At 41.9% G+C, this 26,281-nt stretch overlaps 1 protein-coding gene and 1 long non-coding RNA gene across 2 annotated transcripts in view; one reads left to right on the top strand and one right to left on the bottom strand.

The window, feature by feature from the left end:
• Nucleotides 1-26,281, bottom strand: part of LOC144263534 (uncharacterized) — a 130,849-nt gene that overhangs the window by 36,605 nt on the left and 67,963 nt on the right. The gene's annotated exons all lie outside the window — the stretch shown is intronic.
• IL21 (interleukin 21) lies at nucleotides 2,535-7,801 on the top strand. Its single transcript, XM_077814775.1, has 5 exons — nucleotides 2,535-2,669; nucleotides 2,789-2,824; nucleotides 6,948-7,091; nucleotides 7,577-7,654; nucleotides 7,778-7,801. The coding sequence occupies exons 1-5, from the start codon at nucleotides 2,535-2,537 to the stop codon at nucleotides 7,799-7,801; spliced, it is 417 nt and encodes a 138-aa protein (XP_077670901.1).

Raw genomic sequence — 26,281 nt, 5'->3', positions numbered from 1 at the left:
ATTTTAAAATGTTGCCGGCTAGGTCATTTTGCAAAATATTTTTTTTACCCTTTTTTTCTGTTTCGTTTTTTTTTTTTTTTAAGTTTGGTTTTGCAATTTCTTTGTTTTGCCAATTTTAATTTGCCATCTCACCCATTGGGTAGGACTTGGTCTAAATAAAAAATATATTTTGAAAATTTTCCTTTCTGAAAATTTCCACATTTCAAAACAGTTAAATTTTGTTTGAAAAAAATATAGAAAATTATCAAAACTACAAAAAACAAAGACATAAAAATGTTTTTGAATTTGCCCGTGTGTCAGTGAACTTTTTTTCTATTTTTCACCAGCTCTATGCTGACAGATCAAAAAGAATCACCATGAATACTTGACCTGTGTGTGTGTATGTGAGATCTATAAACACACACTTTGTATAGTTTTGTCAAACTGGAGTCAAGGTTGAGTACATATTACTAATTGAAGGATTAAAACGTTACAGCAATTTTTTAATTATCTCAAAACAATTGCTACATACCCAGGAAATTCAAAGGTTAAGATTTAATTCAAAAGCCCAAATAACCTTAACTCTGCCCTTTTGTAATGCCATACAGTTATAACTGCTGCATAACAGTGTTTTCATTCCAGATTTAACTGATTTTCAGACACTAGCATTTTTTCTCCTCTTTATGGTGTCATTCTTGGGAACAATGGGTGTGAAGCAAATCTGCTCTCGGAGCAGAGGGTGATGCCCTTTGTGGTGGCCCAACTACAGCCCTAGTACAGCATTTGCAACGTATAAGGGAATCCCTGGGTACACAGATAACTCCACTGAAGTCATTGGAGTTCCACACAGGCGTAGCAATCTGTCTATAACAGTGTCCATTATAGGATCTGGGCCCCATGGCAGGCAGGGGCTATTTTGAAAGAAAGGCATATTTGACAAGGATACATTTAGCTTCACTCCCTTTGAAAACAATGGGAGATGACAGTCATTTAGAAAGAAGGCAATTCTTCGAATTCTGTATAACAGAACATTATTCATCAGCCTCTGCTGAAGAAGAAACTCTCACTTATGGAGAATAAAAAACCCCCAAACATTAATCATAAATAAATTTCAAATGAAGTCAGTTCACTAGATTGCAGTGAGTTTTCACTATATGAAAAGTCTGCTTTATTGCATAATTAAAGTCATTTGAGGGAGGGGAAGAGAACATGGGTCTAACACAGAGTGCTAAATTTCTTAAAGGATCCTCATTTTAATTTATTTTAAGTCAACCTATTTACTTTTAAATGATCAGAAAATTCATTGTGTACTCAAATAATAAGTAGTATAGTATCCTACATACACAACAAATTGGTTGCTTTAAGTGCAAAACTAAACTTGACGATGGAACCATGACTTGTATTGCCATAATATAGTTGAATGTGTTTAACCACCACAGCTGCTGTTATCCAACAATAAGCTTCTTTGGAATCAGTGACATATTAGGCCTTGATCTTGCAATATACTCCATATTGGTTGACCTCAGATTTCAATCGGGCTCTGCACAGGTGCAAGGGTCTACCTGCCTGGAGCTCATTGCAGGATCAGGGACTTATTCTGTGCAGCATAGCACAATGGATATATTTTCTAGGGTGTAATTAAAACACTTGGCAGTGCTCATGAAGTTAATATATTAATTACAGGATACTTCAGCTAGTTCAGATGTTGAATGAACTGACACTTTCAGCCACAGAAACCAAGCCATGACTCCTTATTTTGAAAATGCCAAAATAATTCTAGTATCTGAAAGACGGTATTCCACAAAAACCAGAGGAAACTAATAAGCTAGGGTAAATGTGTGTGTGTGTGTGTATATATATATAAAGAGTCATGAAGAGAATCATAGAATATCAGGGCTGGAAGGGACCTCAGCAGGTCATCTACTCCAACCCCCTGCTCAAAGCAGGACTGATCCCCAATTTTTGCCCGAGATCCCTGAATGGCCCCCTCAAGGATTGAACTCACAACCCTGCGTTTAGCAGGCCAATGCTCAAACCACTGAGCTATCCCTCCCCCCAAGTGCTGTAGCAAGAGAAGTAAGTGCTGCCACTTTACTCATTACTATAGTGCTATTACAAACACGCATTTGTGTGATAGCACAGGTAAGATGCTGTATGAGACAGAAAAAAATGCAGCATCTTTGTTTACTTAGGCTTGTGGTTTCTAAGTACCTATTATTTACTGTGTTCATTTCTTGACTCAAAGTGAAAATGGGAATTCACCTTTTTTTTTTCCTGTCCAATGTGCAGATGGGGCATATTTTTATTCACTCCATCAATCCCTGCCCCCTACGCACCAACTCACACACATACACCTAGCCAGTGGAAAAGAAAAACGGGTTACTCATTAATCCATTCTACAAAGCTTTCCAAACTGAAATGGGTGGGTTTACATCTTCAGTAAGGATCAATAAATAGGTAGGTATGCAGTGTACCTGAGCACAGTTAAAGTGAAGTGTACTTCTTGGATAGCATTGACTCTACTCTGGGCATATTTTAAAACTAAACCCATCACTATGGAGAGGATGATCGTTTTCTGTCTGTTTTTCTTCTGTTCCAGTATACTGCTGAGTGCAGCTGCACCAACAAAGTTAAGATACAAGGAGCTTGTAAAGACAGTCAAGGAGTTGAAAAAAATAGTGAAAGTTAAGGTAAGCACAGTATTTCTGGCAATATAAAAAAGTCTGTCTATAAAATGTTCTCAGTACGTATTGTTGAGAATAAACCTAACGGGAGTATCTAAAAATACTAATTTAATTTTTTATTCTAGGATGTTGAACTTCTGAATATGCCAGAAGACTTTGAGGTAAGACTGCTTTAACATATCCTTCTGAATATACTGAATTTATTTTAAATAGGTTCATTCTCTTTAAAAGTGACAACTGCTTTTTTTCTGACACATGACCTGGTTCTCTTAATAGTAGATTTGAAACTGTTCTGAACACTAGATTTAAAAAAAAACAGAAAATACTTTACATAGAAGTTGCTTCTTACTTCTGTTTTAAATATCAGATTAATATTACAGTATGCTTTAGTACTGTATTATTAATACTATTATAATATGTATATTTCTAAAGCACCCATTGCCATAGTATCTGGATGTCTTCCTTTTACTTGAAATTTAATCCTGTTCCAGACATTCACACAGCTGCTTGATAATCAGTACTACTCTTCAAGGACTCAGTCCTGTGAAGATGCTGTACACCTTCAATTTACATTGAGTGCACTAGGAATTGAAAGGTCTCAGCACCTTGCAGAATCAGGCACTTAATGAAAAACTACTCACTGAACTGAAGTAACAAAAGTGGAAATACAGGCCCTTGCAGCCCTTTCTCACGAGTAGTCCTACTGGCTTCTGAGAGACTACTCATGTTTAAATCATCATTTGAGGACTTCCGTAACTCAGCCAGAGATTAGGGGGGGTCTCTTACAGGAGTGGGTGGGTGAGGTTCTCTAGCTTGCTTTGTGCAGGAAGTCAGATTAGATGATCATGATGGTCCCTTCTGACATTAAAGTCTATGAGGAAGGACTACATTACCAGGCAAATAGAAATAAAATTATTATAATCTGTTGGACCAAATTTTCTTTATATTGTGCCTCATTAAAACAACAAGAATAAGTCATTGTAAATTCTCATTTCAGTATGTATATTTACATTGTTCAGTTCCATGAACTATTATTATACATCAGAGTAACATTTAAATAAGTCAGAGAACGCCTGCACCCAGTGGAAATTATCTCACTGCAGGACATGTAGTAAAATTAAATGTAAAGAACAAAATAAAGTCCACACGCTTCAAAAGTTTAGAAGGTGAATGAGTTCCATTTGTGCTTTCTTCTGACATTCACCAATGCAGAACTAAGTTTTAGACCTAACATGTACTTATTTAATATAACGCTTAGCTAAAGCATCAGCTGCTTTCGCTTTAACTGCAATATACAGATTTGAGCAACAGCAAATACTTCAGAAAACTTAAAACAATTTTTCTGACTAGTATACAAAGATTATTATTAGGCATGGTGATTCAGCAAAGCATGCATAAATTGTTATGCTATTTTTTCAGCTTTGTAAACTTACTGCAGAACAAAAGAAAGGAAAAACTCACCTTGTTTTGGACTGTTTTGGCTACACTCCTTATGGTCTTTACTTAGCTTCTGTTACTTTCCAGAAAAGAGAACAAATTTTATAAGCATGCATGACCCACACAGACCTCCTCTATGTCACTGCTGGGAATACATGCAATGCAAAATCCCACGACATTCAAATTGTTGGGGATTTTTAAAATGTCTTTGAATGTCTACATTTTCATGTCAAAGTGAAAATTATTGGATGATTAGCTATTGTGTCACTGAGATAAACTTGCCACTATCCCAGAAATAAAGCGACTATAGCTAGTGACTAACTGCTTAATCATAACTTTTTCAAAACAACATTGTCAGCCGAGCTCAGGAAGAGAGATAGTGGTTCACTTATAACTCACAGTACAGTTCTAGGGTCTCATCCTGTGAGGGCTGAACACACCCTTTGATTTCATTAAGAGCTCAGCATTTCTCAGAACACATTAAACTTGTCACTGCTGCAATCCCTTAGTGCACAGATAAAGGGCTTAAAAGTAATCATACTTCACGGTCAGTAAAGATCTCAAATGCTAATGATTGCACTGGGTGTTTGTGGTCTCTATCATCTGTGTTAAATTTGTATTGATTGAATTACATACTTTTCCAACAGGTTAGCCATGAAATGAAATGTGACAAAGTCAGGGCTAGTGTAACTGAGTGCAATTACCCTGAAATCAATGAAACTGTACCTGCTTATCCCAGGGCTGAATTTGGTCCTATACATACAGGAAGAAGATTGCCTTACGCATGACCCAAAATTCAGTGGTTTGTCACAGTCGGTTTTGACTTCCTTGGAGCTTCCTGTGAGTGGACTGAGTGTTAGCCCCAATGCAACCCCACACAATTCTTGTGTGTTCACCAGTTCACCGTAGTGGGTGAAGACAAGTTTAAAAAATGACAACATCAACAAAGAGAAGAAAATATACTGAAGTTGATAATCTTGAGGCAAAATTAGTTCAACTGCAAAGAGGAATGTGTTCAGATCCTTAGCTAGTAAGAATAGACATAACTCTACTGAAACCAATGGCACTATGCTGATTTGCGCTAGCTGAGACTCTGGCACCATGGTTCCTAGCTCAGGAAGTGAAGGTTCTTCAGGGTAAGCAGCAACATTATTTTGAGTCAGACGTAAAATACCCTTTACCCATTGCTGTAAATTACTTCTGATATGGCAACTGTGCACGTCTGATTACCCGTTCTCAGATGTCACCAGCTTCCCATGACTTTGGGGCAAACTTTAACATCTATCAATCAGTATTCTTAGCTATGCATGAATAGTCTACAGGCAGAATCCTTGTGTTTCTTTGACGGTTAGCCAATCTAGAGGTAATTGATAAGTCAGCAAAAAAAAAAAAAAAAAAAAAAGCTGTGCCTATATGAGAAATGCTGGTTTCTCAGCTCATCACAGATGAGACAGAAAATGTTTTCAGTTTCAGCTGGAAAATTGAGCTCTTTAAAATGAATGTTTTTTTTTTCCAGTAAGTTAGACTGGTTACAGTAAAAAGCCTGAGACAAACATGAATGTGTGGTTTTTAAGGAAAATATAATGCTATATCTGACTGACATAAAGGGTTTCTGTTAAAAATGTTCTATAAGAAATACACAGTGAGAACATCATCTGGTCCTTGCATGAGAAGCAAATGCATTGACACTTTGTGTACCGGATGAGATTGAGTTTGGGTAGCAGTTGGTATGCAAAACAAAGATGACGGTTTTATCTCTTCCTTGATGTGCATAATCAGCATTTCTGAGCGTTTTTTTCTTTGGAAAGTGCAAAGCAGGTTAGAAATTGGCTACAGTAAACAATGCTGCTCTCTCTCCATTGAGTAGCTAGTTTCAGCGGTAGTTTCCACAGCTATGCATAGGAAGGAAAATGACCACTGCGCAGGATGGGAGATTCTGGATGGGTCAAAGTGTCATGCTGCCAGTATTAATAAAATTAACCAACCATAGCAATACGAGTGGGGAAAAAATAGGCAACTTTTGCTCTGGGTATAAGTGCAACTAGGAAAATTTATGCCATGAGACCAAAGCATAAAGAAAAATGAGATAATTTTCTCACAGTAGATACGATCGTTGCTCGATTATCTGTCCTATGGTTTAAGGTGCATCTGAGTTTAAAGCTGAAATAACAGCATTGTGATTTAATAGGATGAAGTAAATCTGGGAGCCAGAATTCCTTGAGTTCTTGTCCCACCTTTGCCCCTAACTCCCAGCATTGCCCTTAAGCAATGCACTTAATTTCTCCATCTCCATTCCTTCATCTGTTTAATGGGAATATTTAAGATTTGTACAGTGCTCTGAAAATATAAAGCCCTATGTAAGTTCTAAGTATTATTAAATGTGATACTAGAAATGGCATGGAGGATCAAAATGCATATTTATATGTACACAAAACAAAGACTTCAGTAGGGCATTCATTACTTATGAGAAGAAAACATTTCTACTTATGTATGTCAAAAAAACCCACTAGATATAGCAAGATTCATTTCTGGATTAAATTCTTGTTTTTCAGTGTGTTGATTAATGGCCAAAAAGAGATTTTATGAGTTGTCTATTTTAAAAATATATGTTTAAAATTTGTCAAGAGGCAGCCAGAGTAAGGGGTACAGGCTCTTTTATAGTGGATGTGTATAAATCAAAATAAGTAAACTTTAAAAAAGACATGAGTTAGATCTCATTGATTTGTTAGAATGAGAGAACTATGCATGTGGAATCATAGAAAAAACCAAGCAAATGTAAAAAAGTGTTAGTTTACTTTCTAGAAATATTTGGCAGTAATTTAATTACTTTCAATGTTTGTCTTCCAGAGTAAATGCCTGTCTTCTGCGTTCAACTGCTTCCAGAATGCAAGCTTACACTTAGAGCCAGCAAACAGCCAATCATCTCGTAATTTTGAAGTCATGATTACAAGGTTGAGGAGACCAGTTATTACACACACCATTACTGACATGGTAGGATTGTTTGACATGTTCCCTAATTTAATAATTGCACCATATTTTGCATAGTTTATTATGTCCTAACTGTAAAGCTTGGTAGAAGTACAGATTCTTCTTTAAGTTTTACTAAGAGTGAAAGATGTAAATATACTTAGTAATTCTTTTTTAAGATCACACTCATTCTGGTCCTACTAATCAACTGTTTACATGTAGCTAAATAATGGGAAATGTGTAATATGGAGGTCAGGTTGTCTCCTGATTAGTGTAAAGGAATAGGAATCAATGGATGTAGGTGCTTCTTCTGACTGCCATTGGTTTACTTTGTTACTACCTAATCTTTCTATACCTCTGTTTTCCCATCCGTTAAAAGAAGATAACACTACTTACCCACTTTTAGTACCTCACATATTTTTCATTCAATGATCTCAAATTATTATTTGTTATGATACACTTTTCAAATCCAGCATGTCTGATAAGAAGCTCTTTTCTTTGTCTTCCAGAATTGTTCTCCATGTGAATCTTATGCTAAAGAAGCCCCCAGACAATTTTTGGACAGCTTTCTATCACTGCTACAGGAGGTAATTAACATTCATTGTTCATTATAAGTTTTTGGCATTTTGCCTTTCATTTTGCCGAAGTCTTTTAGAACATTGTAATATCCATTATTTTACAACATTTTTAACAATACGTTGTTTTCACAGCGAATCATAAAACTTCACATTTAGGACACAATGGATATGAAGACTACTGGACATCCACTATTTAAAGCAGACACTATATTATGTAAGACAACAATGAAAATGTAAATATTGTGTATTGAACATTATGATGTGTTGTATGTTGGGTACATTAGTGATGGACCTTCCTCAAAATGTTTAGATGAGCTGGATAGTTATTCAAAGCTTATCTGAACCTCCCCTCATGCTGGAAATTAGGCTCAAAATTTCTCAGGAAAAGGTTCTCTCATGAGATTTCAAGTATTCCCCAATTTTAGCTGGTTTAGAAATACCATGAGTAGCAGCCTTGTTCTTGTTTGATTCCAAATTAAATAAACAGACTTATTTGAACCTTTAAAAAAAAAAAAAGAAAGGAAAAAAGGCAAAGAAGAAAAGCTAATTAGAATTTCTGAAATTGCAAGAGAGTTTGATTATGATTGTATCTGGACCAATTTGTTTATCTTCATTATCTCACACACACACACAATTTTATTTATGGGTATTTGGAGCTTTTTGCTAGTCAACTACTGATAAATATACTGTATTTTACTTTTATCAAAAGTACATGTTGAAATATTTATGTTGTATAGAGACTAATATTTTGATATTCATTATTTTAAAATTACTGGAAATACATTTACAACCCAAACTGTATAAAATGACTCTGATCCTTTTCCCTACTGAAGACAATGGGGGTGTTGCCATTGACTTTAAAACGAGCTGCATTGAGCCTTAAATTTTAAGAAGTGAAAATCTAAAATCTCTTGGATATACAGAGTAATATTTCAGGAGCTTGAAGTCAGGCACCTTTCTGATTGTAAGCGCCAAACTCATACATGTTAACATCAAAAATACAGCAGAGGCACTAGTTTAAACATAATTGGTTTGGTTGGCCTTCATCCCCTTGCACATCATCAAGCAGACACAATAATTAAAGATCGCTGGACGCTGTGCACCTCAAAAGCATATTGTCTGCTTAGAAGGGCAATATTTTAATGTTTTTGTATTCTTACTCGTGTTCCAGAACACTACTTCTCCTATTTACCATTCAATTATATTTGTGGTCTCAATTTTAATTGCAATTTTTTTAAAAAAGCGTCAAAGATATATAATGTGAATTTTTACTGTACAAGTTCTGAATCTGGGTGTAGAAGAACTCTGCAGCTGTGCCGCTGCAGTGTAAGACACTTCCTACATTGTTGGCTTGGAGTTTTTCTGTTAATTTACCTCTCTGAGAGGCGGTAGCTCAGTCGACAGAAAAATGTGTCTGCCAACATAGCCCTGTGCAGCATAGCGCTGGGGTTTAGGTCACAGCCCTGTGCAGCATTGGTAGGTCGATCTAATTTTTAAGGGTAGACCAGGCCTGCGCCTGAAGGTAGCATTTATGCCTTCATAAAATAAAAGTAAATACCATTCTACTTAAAAACTAGGTTTGAGCTGCTTAGTTATATGTCACCATAGTTTACTTAAAATAATATTGTGCACTTCTATAGAACCTTCCATTTGAGGAACTTAACATGCTTTACAAGCATCAATTCCTATAGCCTCAAAAAACACCCTGTGAGGTAGGTCTCATCCCTAGATGAGGAAAGCGAGGTGCAAACAACTTGCCCAAGACCACACAGGAGGTCTGTAGCAGAGCCTAGAATACAGCTCCTGACTCCCACAAACAGCTTCCTCCCATTTAATTCCTACTTCACAGGGATGTTTTGCAGGTGAAGGAAACTGAAAATAAACCTATTTCTAAGTGTATTTCACACATTTTAGTACATTGGAAAATGACTATAGGATTAGCTGTTATGAGAGAGAGGTACCATTAGAAACATAAGTTCATTTCTACCACTATCACACTAAGCTCTGGTAAAGAGAAATTGGTGAGCAAAGAATCTTTCAATGTCCATTTCCAAGTGCCCTGCATCTTCCTGGAATGTGCATCACTTTAAATACATGTATCTGAACAGGGAAAAAGATTGTCAATCAGAGGATAAAGTTGCCCTTGCATCATCATTGCTTTTTGGCTGATGACATTTTAAATTTGATTCAGATATTTTTGCTTTATTTCAGAAAATGTTTGTTCCCTTCTAAATCAGTGTTTCCATTTTACTGCCTGAGTATTAATATTCTAAAAATTAATGGTAGCTAATAAGAACTTTTAAATGCCTTTGGGCACCCCTTTATTCTAATCTCTACTATTTTGTTATGCACAAAGTTCTTTAACTGACCTACTGGTAATCAATATGCAAAGCTATTGCTGTGGCTGAGAGATTTGCAGTTATAATAGTTAAAGAAAATCAGGACAAATATTCTCCAGATGACTGGAGAATATTAAAGGCAGTCCTTAAATCTCAAAGTGTCAGCTGATATTTCTACTATTAGAAGTTTCAAATTTTTTTATTAAATGTAACAGAATTCACTTATATTTTAGAACAATCTATTAACAATGTATTTCACCTAAAGCAAGTTCTCCTTTTACTAAATTATACTAGGCTTATAGATGAAGGGACAGATCCCAAAAGCCCTCCATCAGCAGAAATCCCATTGACTTCAGGACTGGGCCCAAATATTCACCCAAAGTGTACAGTAGTTTTAAAAAAATATTTGTAAATGCCTTTTCCAGTAATTTGCTGTGCGCATTCAAGAGTGCAGTCAATACTCTAGAGTATCCTTACAAAATTCTACATGCCCACTTTCCTGGGGAGAATAATTTTTTGGGTTGGCAAGAAAAATAGTTTTTCCATATTCATCAATAATCAAGGTAAAATAGTGGGCAAGTAGATTTTGTCCCTGGAGTGGTAAATGTTATGACAGTTTTGCAAGGCTGCTCTAGAGAAGCAATATTCACCAGAATGTCATAAGCTAATTAGTGATTCCTGTCTGCAATGAAATATGATTTGTTTTTGTTATGTGAGAGAATGTGTGGGATTATAAGCACTGTACCTGTATATGCTTTGGATGAGTTGCTCCATTTTTCAAATTAAGTAGCCGAGCAGACTTAGTGTGAAACTGTAGTTGTATTTAAATTGTACTTAATTTATTATAAAACATTTAAAAGGATACATTTTACCACCTTAAGATCCTTTATAAAAATCTTAGTAAACTATAATAAAGGACAATTTAAAAAAATTAAGTATTTTAACACCATGAAGAATTAATAAGCTACATCCTGCCTGGCTAATACTGTCTAGGAATAATGAGTTACTACATTATATACAATGAAACCTGATTATAGGGTAAAATTCACTTCTATGCAGTTCTAGCACAAGGACTGTGAACTACTTAAATTATATTTAAGCCCTCAAAATAAGCCTTATGTAGAATTTAAGTGGTACCTGGGCCTCGTGTGAGCTACTTTACAAAGAGTGAGTTTCACCCTTAAAGAGAAGTTTCCACTGTGTTTCCATCTCACAGGCCATTGGTTAACTAGATTATTTAAAAAGCTTAATTGTGCAAAATTTATTTAAGAATCCTAGTTTTTATAGCCTTTCACTTCTCTTCTAGTGTCATTTATTTATTTTACTCAGGCTTGCACTCACCTCAAAAGCTACTGGTCAAAGGGTCACTGAAAGTGTAGGGCAGGTTAATATATGTGCACAGTTCTCACCAGGATTTGAGAAATGGAGTGTACTAGATTAGGATGAATTAGTTGAATCCTAAACTGAGAACAGCAAAATCAACGCTCAACATAAATGTGTCTCTCTCCTTCTGGCATCATCATCATCAGAAGAAAAAAGAAGAAAGCCTATGAAGAAGTTAGGATGTAGGAAGAGTTGATCTGTGAAGCTTTTGAGATGTGTAGCCAGCCTTAATGTAGTCACAATTATAAACTGAACTGTCTGTGTATTAACAGCCTTTGCAGCACCATCTACTGCAAAACAGGGTGAAAGTTCCTATAGCTGTCTGAGTGCTTAAAGCAAGTCACAGAGGCTCATTACCTCCTAGGGAGGATTAACAACCTATTTATGATTTTAGATATAGGTGTCCTTTTCAGACACCTCTATGTGTTTTAGCATGGTTTATATAACTCCTGTATAGTAGTTACATTTTAAAAGAGATTCTATTTTTATATCAATTGTCTGATTTAATTTAATGATTATTTATTGCCTATTCATGAAAAGCTGATACTGAGAACCATGTTGTATATTTATATATAAAGTCACCAAATTTATTTAAAAGAATATTACATTAAATACTGTTCAGCTGATATGATTGTTTCTTGTCATCTACTAAAAACTTGTAGCATGTGTACCTTACTTCTGCGGGCCAAGATAAGCCATCTATGGAGGCTATTCTTTAACCTATGTAGTCACAGGATTTATCATATTAGATCAGGCCACTGACCTCTCCCATTGAATATCTTTCCTGAATAAGTGATCAGTACCTGATGCATTCAAGGAAGGTAAACCACCATCCTCCTGCATTTTAAAGAATTAGTTGTCCACTGCCATACAGTAGGAGGAATGCCTTCCTCACCCTATCAGGTAGTTGGTTTATGTATGCTCTGATATATCAGATTTGTTGACTGCTAATACGATCATTGTTTTTCGTGGTCATTAGTTAGCCAAAGCATTTGACTCTATTTACTGCCGCAATGAAGCAGTGAAGTTCACAAGATGACAATATGCTGTGTAATGCAGTATTTTCTTTTATTTGTTCTTAATTTACTGCCTTTAATTTAATCAAACTAATGATATAAGATAAAAAGAAGGGATTGATCAGTTTTCACAATGCCCTTCATAATCATAAATAAATTAGTGCAGGCCCCTTTCTTCATTCTTTTCCATTCCAGAGTAAATAAATCCTAATATTTGCAAACTCTGATCATACAAAAGTTCCACCATACTTGTAGGTATTTCAGTTACTCTTCTCAAGACTTTTTAAATCTTTGAGGTATCTTTACAAAGGTGAGATGAATAAATGTCTTCTGTTAAAGAGACTTCTGCAATTTAGTGTATATTAAGACTTCAGACTAGTTTAAACAAAGTTGATCTGAATTAAATGTTCCCTGTCATTAGGCTGCCCAAATCTCAGTGCGTTACAGAGGCTACGGACATCTGAGAACTAATAGGAACCATTTCCCTTTAGGAAAAGGGTTCCCTAAAACCAACAAACCAAAATCAAACCCTTCACAATTAAGGTTTGGCAGTAACTGTTTTCTAATCTGGCTCCCAGTAGAACCATAACTTTAAAATTGACCTGAAGCTAGGTTTGTAGTTTTCTGTTTGTTTTCATATTCTTTTTAGCTTAGTTACATTTTAAAGTCTCATTTTTTATTTTAGAAATATCAGAAACGGCTCTTGTGAGGTCTCATTTCACTAATTCTTCAGTCATTAGAGCAGGGGTGGCCAACCTGTAGCTCTGGAGCCACATGCGGCTCTTCAGAGGTTAATATGCGGCTCCTTGTATAGGTGCCAACTCCAGGGCTGGAGCTACAGGTGCCAACTTTTCAATGTGCTGTGGGGTGCTCACTGCTCAACCCCTGGCTCTGCCCCAGGTCCCAGCCCCACTCCACTCCTTCCCCCAAGGCTCTGGCCCCTTCCCCTGAGTCTGCTGCGCCCTTGCTCCTCCTGCCCCCACCCCCAGCCTCCTGCACACCACAAAACAGCTGATTGCGGCGGGTGGGAGGCACATGGATGGAGGGTTAGGTGCCGATCGGCAGTGCTGCTGTGGCGGATGGGAGACACTGGGGGTGGGAGTCAGGGAGCGGGAGTCAGGGAGCTGACAGGGGTCTGCTGATGCGTTATTGTGGCTCTTTGGCAATGCACACTGGTAAATTCTGGCTCCTTCTGAGGCTCAGGTTGGCTATGCCTGCATTAGAGTGTCTTTCAGGTTAGTTAGGGGCTGATTCTCTAAAACAGAAACAAACAAATCTTACATGGCTTCTTTATCCGTCATAAGGAAATAAAAGATGGCCTGAGCTCTTAAGACTTCATCCATTAATTCAGCATTAGACTGCTCTCTAAGGGTATGTCTACACTACGGAATAAGGTCGAATTTATAGAAGTCGTTTTTTTAGAAATTGGTTTTATATATTCGAGTGTGTGTGTCCCCACAGAAAATGCTCTAAGTGCATTAAGTGCATTAACTCGGCAGAGTGCTTCCACAGTACCGAGGCTAGAGTCGACTTCCGGAGCATTGCACTGTGGGTAGCTATCCCACAGTTCCCGCAGTCTCCGCTGCCCATTGGAATTCTGGGTTGAGATCCCAATGCCTGATGGGGCTAAAACATTGTCGTGGGTGGTTCTGGGTACATATCGTCAGGCCCCCGTTCCCTCCCTCCCTCCGTGAAAGCAAGGGCAGACAATCGTTTCGCGCCTTTTTTCCTGAGTTACCTGTGCAGACGCCATACCACAGCAAGCATGGAGCCCGCTCAGGTAACCGTCACCCTATCACTCCTGGGTGCTGGCAGACGCGGTACGGCTTTGCTACACAGTAGCAGGAACCCCTTGCCTTGTGGCAGCAGACGGTACAGTACGACTGGTAGCCGTCATCGTCATGTCCGAGGTGCTCCTGGCCACGTAGGCTGGGAGCGCCTGGACAGACATGGGCGCGGGGACTAAATTTGGAGTGACTTGACCAGGTCATTCTCTTTAGTCCTGCAGTCAGTCCTATTGAACCGTCTTATGGTGAGCAGGCAGGCGATACGGATTGCTAGCAGTCGTACTGTACCATCTTCTGCCAGGCAGGCAAGAGATGAGGATTGCTAGCAGTCGTATTGTACCATCTTCTGCCGAGCAGCCATGAGATGTGGATGGCATGCAGTCCTTCTGCACCGTCTGCTGCCAGCCAAAGATGTAAAAGATAGATGGAGTGGATCAAAACAAGAAATAGACCAGATTTGTTCTGTATTCATTTGCTTCCCCCCCTCCCCCGTCTAGGGGACTCATTCTTCTAGGTCACACTGCAGTCACTCACAGAGAAGGTGCAGCGAGGTAAATCTAGCCATGTATCAATCAGAGGCCAGGCTAACCTTCTTGTTCCAATAAGAACAATAACTTAGGTGCACCATTTCTTATTGGAACCCTCCGTGAAGTCCTGCCTGAAATACTCCTTGATGTAAAGACACTCCCTTTGTTGATTTTAGCTCCCTGAAAACAACCCTGTAAGCCGTGTCCTCAGTCGCCCCTCCCTGCGTCAGAGCAACGGCAAACAATCGGGCATCTGAGAGTGCTGTCCAGAGCAGTCACAATGGAGCACTCTGATGGGGCTAAAACATTGTCGCGGGTGGTTCTGGGTACGTATCGTCAGGCCCCCGTTCCCTCCCTCCCTCCGTGAAAGCAAGGGCAGACAATCGTTTCGCGCCTTTTTTCCTGAGTTACCTGTGCAGACGCCATACCACGGCAAGCATGGAGCCCGCTCAGGTAACCGTCACCCTATGTCTCCTGGGTGCTGGCAGACGCGGTACAGCTTTGCTACACAGTAGCAGCAACCCATTGCCTTCTGGCAGCAGACGGTGCAGTACGACTGGTAGTCGTCCTCGTCGTGTCCGAGGTGCTCCTGGCCACGTCGGCTGGGAGCGCCTGGGCAGACATGGGCGCAGGGACTAAATTTGGAGTGACTTGACCAGGTCATTCTCTTTAGTCCTGCAGTCAGTCCTATTGAACCATCTTATGGTGAGCAGGCAGGCGATACGGATTGCTAGCAGTCGTACTGTACCATCTTCTGCCAGGCAGGCAAGAGATGAGGATGGCTAGCAGTCGTACTGTACCATCTTCTGCCGAGCAGCCATGAGATGTGGATGGCATGCAGTCCTTCTGCACCGTCTGCTGCCAGCCAAAGATGTAAAAGATAGATGGAGTGGATCAAAACAAGAAATAGACCAGATTTGTTTTGTACTCATTTGCTTCCCCCCCTCCCCTGTCTAGGGGACTCATTCCTCTAGGTCACAGTGCAGTCACTCACAGAGAAGGTGCAGCGAGGTAAATCTAGCCATGTATCAAACAGAGGCCAGGCTAACCTCCTTGTTCCAATAAGAACAATAATTTAGGTGCACCATTTCTTACTGGAACCCTCCGTGAAGTCCTGCCTGAAATACTCCTTGATGTAAAGACACCCCCTTTGTTGATTTTAGCTCCCTGAAGCCAACCCTGTAAGCCGTGTCAGTCGCCCCTCCCTGCGTCAGAGCAACAGCAGACAATCGTTCCGCGCCTTTTTTCTGTGCGGACGCCATACCAAGGCAAGCATGGAGGTCGCTCAGCTCACTTTGGCAATTAGGAGCACATTAAACACCACACGCATTATCCAGCAGTATATGCAGCACCGGAACCTGGCAAAGCGATACCGGGCGAGGAGGCGACGTCAGCGCGGTCACGTGAGTGATCAGGACATGGACACAGATTTCTCTGAAAGCATGGGCTCTGCCAATGCATGCATCATGGTGCTAATGGGGCAGGTTCATGCTGTGGAACGCCAATTCTGGGCTCTGGAAACAAGCACAGACTGTGGGACTGCATAGTGTTGCAGGTCTGGGACGATTCCCAGTGGCTGCGAAACTTTCGCATGAGTAAGGGCACTTTCATGGAACTTTGTGACTTGCTTTCCCCTGCCCTGAAGCGCATGAATACCAAGATGAGAGCAGCCCTCACAGTTGAGAAGCGAGTGGCAATAGCCCTGTGGAAGCTTGCAACACCAGACAGCTACCGGTCAGTTGGGAATCAATTTGGAGTGGGCAAATCTACTGTGGGGGCTGCTGTGATGCAAGTAGCCCACACAATCAAAGATCTGCTGATATCAAGGGTAGTGACCCTGGGAAATGTGCAGGTCACAGTGGATGGCTTTGCTGCAATGGGATTCCCTAACTGTGGTGGGGCCATAGACGGAACCCATATCCCTATCTTGGCACCGGAGCACCAAGCCGCCGAGTACATAAACCGCAAGGGGTACTTTTCAATAGTGCTGCAAGCTCTGGTGGATCACAAGGGACGTTTCACCAACGTCAGCGTGGGATGGCGGGGTGGGAGGTTGAGGCAAATCGCTTGGCTGCTGGTTACGCGCAGCCAGACACCAGGGCGGTTAGAAGAGCACAGGAGGGCGCGGTACGCATCAGAGAAGCTTTGAAAACCAGTTTCATGACTGGCCAGGCTACGGTGTGAAAGTTCTGTTTGTTTCTCCTTGATGAAACCCCCCGCCCCTTGGTTCACTCTACTTCCCTGTAAGCTAACCACCCGCCCCTCCTCCTGTCAATCACCGCTTGCAGAGGCAATAAAGTCATTGTTGCTTCACATTCATGCATTCTTTATTCATTCATCACACAAATAGGGGGATGACTACCAAGGTAGCCCAGGAGGGGTGGTGGAGGAGGGAAGGAAAATGCCACACAGCACTTTAAGCACAGCACTTTAAAAGTTTACAACTTTAAAATTTATTGAATGCCAGCCTTCTTTTTTTTGAGCAATCCTCTGTGGTGGGGTGGCTGGTTGGCCGGAGGCCCCCCCACCGCGTTCTTGGGCATCTGGGTGTGGAGGCTATGGAACTTGGGGAGGAGGGCGGTTGGTTACTCAGGGGCTGCAGTGGCAGTCTGTGCTCCAGCTGCCTTTGCTACAGCTCAACCATACACTGGAGCATAGCCAGCAGCCTCAGCATTGAATCCTGCCTCCTCTCCTCACGCTGCCGCCACATTTGAGCTTCAGCCCTCTCTTCAGCCCACGACTTACTCTCTTCAGCCCGCCACTCTCCTCCCAGTCATTTTGTGCTTTCCTGCACTCTGACATTATTTGCCTCCACGCATTCGTCTGTGCTCTGTCAGTGTGGGAGGACAGCATGAGCTCAGAGAACATTTCATCGCGAGTGCGTTTTTTTTTCTTTCTAAGCTTCACTAGCCTCTGGGAAGGAGAAGATCCTGTGATCATTGAAACACATGCAGCTGGTGGAGAAAAAAAAAGGGACAGCGGTATTTAAAAAGACACATTTAATAAAACAGTGGCTACACTCTTTCAGGGTAATCCTTGCTGTTAACATTACATACATAGCACATGTGCTTTCGTTACAAGGTCGCATTTTGCCTCCCCCCACCGCATGGCTACCCCCTCAACCTTCCCCCCTCCCTGTGGCTAACAGCGGGGAACATTTCTGTTTAGCCACAGGCAAACAGCCCAGCAGGAATGGGCTCCTCTGAGTGTCCCCTGAAGAAAAGCACTCTATTTCAACCAGGTGACCATGAATTATATCTCACTCTCCTGAGGATAACACAGAGAGATAAAGAACGGATGTTGTTTGAATGCCAGCAAACATACACTGCAATGCTTTGTTCTACAATGATTCCCGAGTACGTGTTACTGGCCTGGAGTGGTAAAGTGTCCTACCATGAAGGACGCAATAAGGCTGCCCTCCCCAGAAACCTTTTGCAAAGGCTTTAGGAGTACATCTGGGAGAACCGCGAATGCCAGGGCAAAGTAATCCTTTCACATGCTTGCTTTTAAACCATGTATAGTATTTTAAAAGGTACACTCACCAGAGGTCCCTTCTCCGCCTGCTGGGTCCAGGAGGCAGCCTTGGGTGGGTTCGGGGGGTACTGGCTCCAGGTCCAGGGTGAGAAACAGTTCCTGGATGTCGGGAAAACCGATTTCTCCGCTTGCTTGCTGTGAGCTATCTACAACCTCATCATCATCATCATCTTCTTCGTCCCCAAAACCTGCTTCCGTATTGCCTCCATCTCCATTGAAGGAGTCAAACAATACGGCTGGGGTAGTGGTGGCTGAACCCCCTAAAATGGCATGCAGCTCATCATAGAAGCGGCATGTTTGGGGCTCTGACCTGGAGCGGCCGTTCGCCTCTCTGGTTTTCTGGTAGGCTTGCCTCAGCTCCTTCAGTTTCACGCGGCACTGCTTCGGGTCCCTGTTATGGCCTCTGTCCTTCATGCCCTGGGAGATTTTGACAAAGGTTTTGGCATTTCGAAAACTGGAACGGAGTTCTGATAGCACGGATTCCTCTCCCCAAACAGCGATCAGATCCCGTACCTCCCGTTCAGTCCATGCTGGAGCTCTTTTGCGATTCTGGGACTCCATCATGGCCACCTGTGCTGATGAGCTCTGCATGGTCACCTGCAGCTTGCCACGCTGGCCAAATAGGAAATGAGATTCAAAAGTTCGCGGTTCTTTTCCTGTCTACCTGGCCAGTGCATCTGAGTTGAGAGTGCTGTCCAGAGCGGTCACAATAGAGCACTCTGGGATAGCTCCCGGAGGCCAATACCATCGAATTGTGTCCACAGTACCCCAAATTCGAGCCGGCAACGTCGATTTAAGCGCTAATCCATTTGTCAGGGGTGGAGTAAGGAAATCGATTTTAAGAGCCCTTTAAGTCGAAATAAAGGGCTTTATTGTGTGGACGGGTGCAGGTTTACATCGATTTAATGCTGCTAAATTCGACCTAAAGTCCTAGTGTAGACCAGGGCTAAGAGGTTTACTTTTAATCTCTCCTACTTATTTTTACAATCCTTCCTTCTCCTAATCTTCTTTCAATCTCCTACTCTACCTCTATTAAATATCAGAGCTATAATCTAAAGAAGGTCTGTGAGTCTAAATGTTTTCTACTGTATCCATCATGCTATTTCCTTGCTCTTTGCTTTTCTTGGCCATTATTTTCTATTTTCATCCAGGTGCGAAGGGCCAGATTGTTGGCAGCACTGTGAAATTCCTCCGAACATTTATGAGGGTTTAGCTCGGGCACTAATTTGCTTTTGTTAATCAGATCTCATTTCTGATCTTCTGCTGCTGGTTTCCCTCTTCATACCTCTTAAGACTAAAGCTCCAGAAACATGGATATTTAATGCAAATAATGCAATGCATTCATTTGCATATTTGATGAATATGGATCACCTACTTTTTCATACACAATATTTTAATTTTTAACAAAAAGTTCTTTTTGTTTTCTACTTCTCTCCCCCACTACAGTATCAGTTTCTTTACTATGCAATAGACAGGATATACAAGTCAGTAAAATAATTAAAATAGTAATTTGACTATTAGACATTTAGGTGCCTTTACGTCCTAATGAAGCTGAAGCATAAATACAAATTAAAATTAAACACTTGTATTTATTATTTAAAAATTATTATTCACTGACAACTTGACAGGGTTGCTCTGAGGGGCAACTAACGGGGTGAAAAGCCCCAACACAACAGTGACAGAGGAGAAAGGCACCGTCTCAGCCAATCCAAGGAAAATATCATGTTAACTCCAATAATCAAGTTACAGCCCCTGAAGCTCCCGACCTTCAGGAAACTATCCTTTTGGACTCCTTCCCTCCCTGGCGGTGTTTTAGACCCACTTACACAACTCTACAAGACCTGTGATCATAGAAGCCACCTCCAGCCCTTGCTCTGCCACTGCTGCTCATGCTCCCCTCACCATTGGATGTAAAAATGACAGGAGAAAGTCATGTCCAAATGACTTTCCAGCCCAAAGAAATGCTCTGGGTGTTCTCATACTGGTACCTGTTGGTATACAGGGTGTACAGTATAAAAAGTGTCAGCAGAGAGATGCTGATCTGAAAGACCCATCCTCATGTCATAATACTTGAGAAGCATACACTAAATTAAATACAATTAATGGGTGGTAAAATTTGTTTGTGTGTGTGTGTGAGACAGACACACACTATGTTAAAAATAATCTTATTTAGGTTGCACAGTCAAGCACTCAAAGTTAGGAAATGTCAAATTTAAGGAGGCCTGTGAAACCTTAATTCCATCCTGTACGGTGACCATCCTGGGCACTGAATGAAGCCGAGTGCTGAAGTAATAGTATGCTCTCAGGTAATTAGACTATCATAACACATACCCATAAGGGGGTTGAACTGAGGCTGCACAAACAGAATTTGGCATTTCCTAACTTTGCAGCACTTGACTTTGCAACCTAACGTTCTTTTAACTTTTTTAAAATTTTCTAGTTTGGGTGGTTTTTTGGGGGTGGGTGGGGGTTGGTTGGTAAGGATATAGGTAAAACCAAATCCTATTATGTGTAACTATCAATCCCTCACCCACTATGTATCATCATCCGTGTTTGAATCCTGAACTTTCAGCTTTGCAGCACAGAATGCTACCTCCTGTGCTAGAAGACTAACCACACTAGCGGGCAGCAGGAGAAGGCCATTATCTCAGAGGGGGAAGACTGAGTTATGGAGTTTCAGGCCCGAAGGGACCACCAGACCATCTAGTCTGACCTTCTGTCTATCACAGGCCGCCAACACCACCCAGCACCTGCACAGCAAACTCAACAATGGAAATAAGACCAAATTATTACTAGTCACAGGAGACTATGTGCCACAGGCAGAGAACAGGAGGCATCAAGGTGCACCCATGCCCAAGGCCCACACAACAGCAGGGAAATGGTTAGGTGAGACTTATCAGTATAATCCTGACAACTGACCCACATCCATACGCTGCAGAGGAAGATGGAAAAACCCATTGTCACTGCCAATCTGATCTGGGGGAGAATTCTTTCCCAGCCCCACATATGGTGATCAGATAGCCCCTCAGCATGTGAACAGGATGGACAACAGAGTCCAGGTGCTGGGTCTGGAGGGTGGTTTTGAGGAGTTCAGCCTGGCCTGGCTCTATTCCAGGGGTGGGCAAACTTTTTGGTCTGAGGGCCATATTGGCATTGCGAAACTGTATGGAGGGCCGGGTAGGGAAGGCTGTGCCTTCCCAAACAGCCTGGCCCCCTATCTGCCCCCTCCCACTTCCTACCCCCTGAAAGCTCCCCTTGGAACCCTTGACCCATCCACACACCCCTGCTCCTGGTCTCCTGACCACCCCCTCCTGGGACCCCACCCTCTATCTAACCCCCCCTGCTCCCTGTCCCCTGACTGCCCCAACCCCTATCCACACCCCCTATCCAATCCCCCCTTCTCCCTGTCCCTTAACTGCCCCAACCCCTATCCACACCCCAACCCCTGACAGCCTCCCCCGGGATTCCCACGCCTATCCAACCCCACCCCATTCCCCATCCCCAACTGCCCACCCCAGAACCTCCACCCCATCCAACCACCCTCTGCTCCCCATCCCCTGACTGCCCCCCCGAGACCTCCTGCCCCTTATCCAACCCCCCTTACCATGCTGCTCAGAGCAGCAGGAGCTCGCAGCCCCATAGCCCGGCCAGAGCCAGCCACACCATCCGCGCTGCTCAGCAGGAGCAGCGGGCCAGAGCGCTGGCGATGTGGCACGCTGAGGCTGCAGGGGAGAGCCTGGGGGCTGGCCTCCTTGGCCAGGAGCTCAGGGGCCAGGCAGGACGGTCCCTCGGGCCAGATGTGGCCTGCGGGCTGTAGTTTGCCCACCTCTGCTCTATCCCCCCATTCCAGGGTGCTCCTGCCCCACATGTTGTTTTGGGGAAAAGGATGTGTATGAGAGGGGCTCCTGGAATTATATTCAGACTCCCTGGGTGGCTAAGGGGAGTGTGGCCTGGGGCAGGGACCATCTTTTTGTTTTGTGTTTGTATAGCGCCTAGCATAATGGGGTCTTGGGCCATGACTAGGGCCCCTAGATGGTATGGTAATACAAATAATAATGTATTAATGGTGATTGGGATCACCAGGGCCAGACTCTGGGGGTTTAACAGGAGTGAGAAGCCCAGCCTGGTTCTCTCTCTCCTCCTGCCCCATGTAGTGCACTGGGACCATGTGGTGGGAGTAGCCTATTACACCTGCTCTGGTAGCTTGCAGTGTAGTGCATGTTGCTGTTGCTGAGACCAACCTCAGAACAGTACATTTATGGTTTTGACTTGCTGCCAAAATTTTCCTGAGTAACAGAAACAAGAGTGGGAAAATGGCAAAATTTAACACTTTGTGTCTTGGCAAATACTGAATGAAATTTCACAGGACAAAAGAAAGGCAATTCTAAACCCTGGGGGCATTCTGCTTGCATGCTGGGGGCATTCTGAATACAAAAGGCCCGCTGTAAACAAGTGAGTACTTCTCACAGTGAAGGTTGGAAGAAGCTTTTATTAGGGAAAGTGTTAGCTAACCTAAATTTAGTGACTGCAAAGCCCATATCATATAACATCACATCACAGGATAACAATACTCTAGTTAGTCTACAAGATTAGTGGACCGGGAGATTAAGAGATGGTGATGGAGAAAACAACAAGGGAAAATAAAAAAGCAATGAGATATTAAAAAGAATTCTTATAGGACAGTTGGGAATTGAGACATGTTAATACTAAGTAGGAGCATTCATCTTTTTGGCAAGTATTTTCCAGACAACAATGGGCTGCCTTTTCCTCTCAATTCAATTAGTGGTAATACCATTCAATCAATGGGAGTTAAACTGGTGTAAAACTGGTGCAAGTGCAAGGAGAATCAAGAAAAGTGCCTAAACATCATACAGCAGTATCTGCAGCGCTGAAATTAGCAAAAGGAGGCATGCATCATGTAACAGCTGGCACTCACCTCTCGCGAGTGTCCCCTTCTCTTACTGCGCGTGTCTGCACTTTCTCTCTGCCTTGCGGTGAGTCTCCAGCAACTTAGCCCTCTGGCTGAGTCTCACACAGTCTGTATGTGAAATAAAAAGCAAACCCCTTCCAAGGTACAAGTCCAACAGAGACCTCTCTCAGTGCCCTCTGTAATGTCTCTTTATCTGCAGCCCTATTCCTCAGCTTGCTCCTCAATCAGTCCAGCAGGGCCTATCGCAGTACCCTGGTTCAAACGGTCTCTCAGCCCCATCTGGATTCTCTCAAGTTGTCCCTGCTCTGCTATAGATTGGTGGCCCAGGGCTCCCTCCCTGAAGCCAAGGCCTTTCTGGCCCCAGCTCTCCTGCTAAAAGAGTTCGGTTTCCTCTTCTGCAGTACATCAAAAGACCAGGCCACTTGCTCAGTGGCTAACGGGGAGGGGAGAGATCCAGGCCTGCCTCCTACTCCAGATCCCAGTCAGGGACCCTATACATAGCAGCCATCCACCACATTCCTTTAAATAGACTGCATCACTGCTACAATCCCCTGGGCCACTTTTCCATGGCCTCAGCACATTCTTCACCCTTACCTCAGAGCCTTGTCCTGATTGATTCCCAGCAGCCAGCGGTGAATTCCTTCTCACTTCCCCCAGTCTCTACCAGCACTGCTCTGTCCGAGGTCCTGTAGCTCCCTCAGCTAGCCAGGCACACCATCCACATTCCACCAGCTCCAGCAAGAAATTGCATTCACTGTGGTCCTGCAGCTCCTTTTATACTAGCCTGCTGGGACCTGATTGGCTGCTTCCTGCAGCCCTTTCTGTTTGGCTGCATCCCACACAGCCATTCTAGGCAGCTTGGAGAATCCTCTCCACTGCCCTGTTTGGGAACGGGGTGTGGCAGGGCTGCAAGGCCTCCAGCAAGGGGCCTCAAGGCGCAGTCCACCCCATCATGCATCACCTGACAACAGTAAATTCTGGCTGCAGGCTTCTTCACAAGCAGCAGGAGACTCATGGTGAACTATTACTCAAGGTATCTTGAAATAACATTGCTTCATTTCTGGACTCCAAAAGTCATATTGTGATCAGTTACACAGTATCAATCCTAGGAAGGGATGGTACACATGAAGGGGGGGGGGGGGTGGAATCAAACAATGGGCTGCAATTCATAAAGAAAAAATGCCAAAGATTTTCACAATAGTGGAAATTGAAAGTTTAGTTATACTCAGGAATGGGCACGTGTAGAAATGGAATCTTATCACTTAACAGATCTATACGTGTTAAGTCTATACACGCCCTATATGTGTTAAGTCTTATCTGCTACGTGGCAAAAATAAATGTTCATTACTTTTTCCTTCTGTTATCACAGAAGAGCCAACATAGCTAAGAAAATGTGCCGAGTTCTTTTCTGGATCTCACACATTCACAGGATTGTTAATTAAGTCCCAGTTGCAGTACAATTATCATTGGTCATGTCAAAGTCAGAAAGAATACAGCCCAACCTGCAGATTGCAAGGTAAATTGAGGGGAAAAAAATCTTTTTACATGCTAACTGAAAGATTATGCTATGGAATATAGATTGGGCTAAACTGGAAAATTCAGATCCAGATTTTGACCTCCCAAAAGTTTGGAGCGCTCAAATCTGATTTTTAGACTTGGTCAATTATAGAGTTGGGCCCAGCTGTGAAATTTTGATCTGGATCCTAATTTAAATTCTGAATCTACTTATTCAGGAACATTTGGCTAAAGGCTTTTTGTTTGGGACCACACTGAATATGGAAATCAATGAAAGACAGTAACCATGGACACCATAATGCCAGCCACTTTCCAGGGTATAACTGCACATTAAATACACTGCTACACCAGAAACTAATGATCTTACTGCAAACACTATACCATCTGTCAAAAGGCCTTAGTGGAAGTTCTCATTGATAATTTGGTTTTGAAATAAGAGAAGATACAAGATTCTGGAGCTATAATAGGGTATATTCGGCACAAAAGCGAAGAACCTATATCACTTATATCTAAGCAAAAAATAAGACTTATTATTTACAATTTACATTGTGGTGGTACCCAAAATGTGCTAGACACGATCCAGATTCAGAGGAAAAAACAGTCCTTACTCCACTCTGCTCCAATTCAGCAAGGTACTTAAGCATATGCCTAACTTTAAACACATGAGTTGTCTCATCACATTCATAGTCATTGGAACTACTCATGTGCTTAAAAGGTTGACATGTACTTAAGTACTTTGCTGAATCTGGGCCTCTACAATTAGGGATGAGTGAACTGTATCGGTTAATCACCATATTCAGATCAGTTGAAATGAAGAGTGTTTTTCCAGTATACACAGAGCTGTGATTTTGTGTTGCAGCATAAATGTTACCTTGTTATTTTGCATCCAGAAGCAACCAGCCAAGAATAGCCCTGCATTATACAACTCATATCCCTGTAGTGCTGGTGGCAAAACAGGGTTGGCCCAAAAGACCCCTATGCTCCAAGAGCCCTCCCTGGAAAATATGGGTAGGATGAGACTAGGGATGGCATTTTCAAAAATGCCTGAATGACTTTGAAGCCTAAGTTCCATTTTCAAACTGTCATACTTTGAGATCAACATCAGTTCACCCACGCCGATGGTAGAAGAGAAATAGTTGAAACATACAGACAGCAAAATACTCTCACCTGGTAAAATTTAGTAGCCCATCCTAAACTCCTGATACCAGAAAAAAGATTTTATCTGGGCTATGTTGATAAATTGGAGAGGGTTCAGAGAAGAGTCAGAAGAATGATTGAAGAATTAGAAAACATGCCTTATAGCAGTAGACTTAAGGAGCTCAATCTACTTATCTTAACAAAGAGAAGATTCAGGGGTGACAATCACAATTTATAAGTACCTACATGGGAAACAAATATTTGATAATGGGCTTTTCAATCTAGCAGAGGAAAGTATAACATAATCCAATGGCTAGAAGTTGAATATGGACAAATTCAGACCAGAAATAAGAGATAATTTAACAGTGAGGTTAATTATTCATTGGAACAACTTACAAAAGGTCATGGTGGATTCTCCATCACTGGCAACTATTAAATCAAGATTGGATTTTTAAAAAATATATGCTA

Source organism: Eretmochelys imbricata, chromosome 4 (genome assembly GCF_965152235.1).
Source record: "Eretmochelys imbricata isolate rEreImb1 chromosome 4, rEreImb1.hap1, whole genome shotgun sequence".
Classification (NCBI taxonomy): Eukaryota; Metazoa; Chordata; order Testudines; family Cheloniidae; genus Eretmochelys; species Eretmochelys imbricata.
This window is presented reverse-complemented; position numbering and strand designations above follow the sequence as displayed.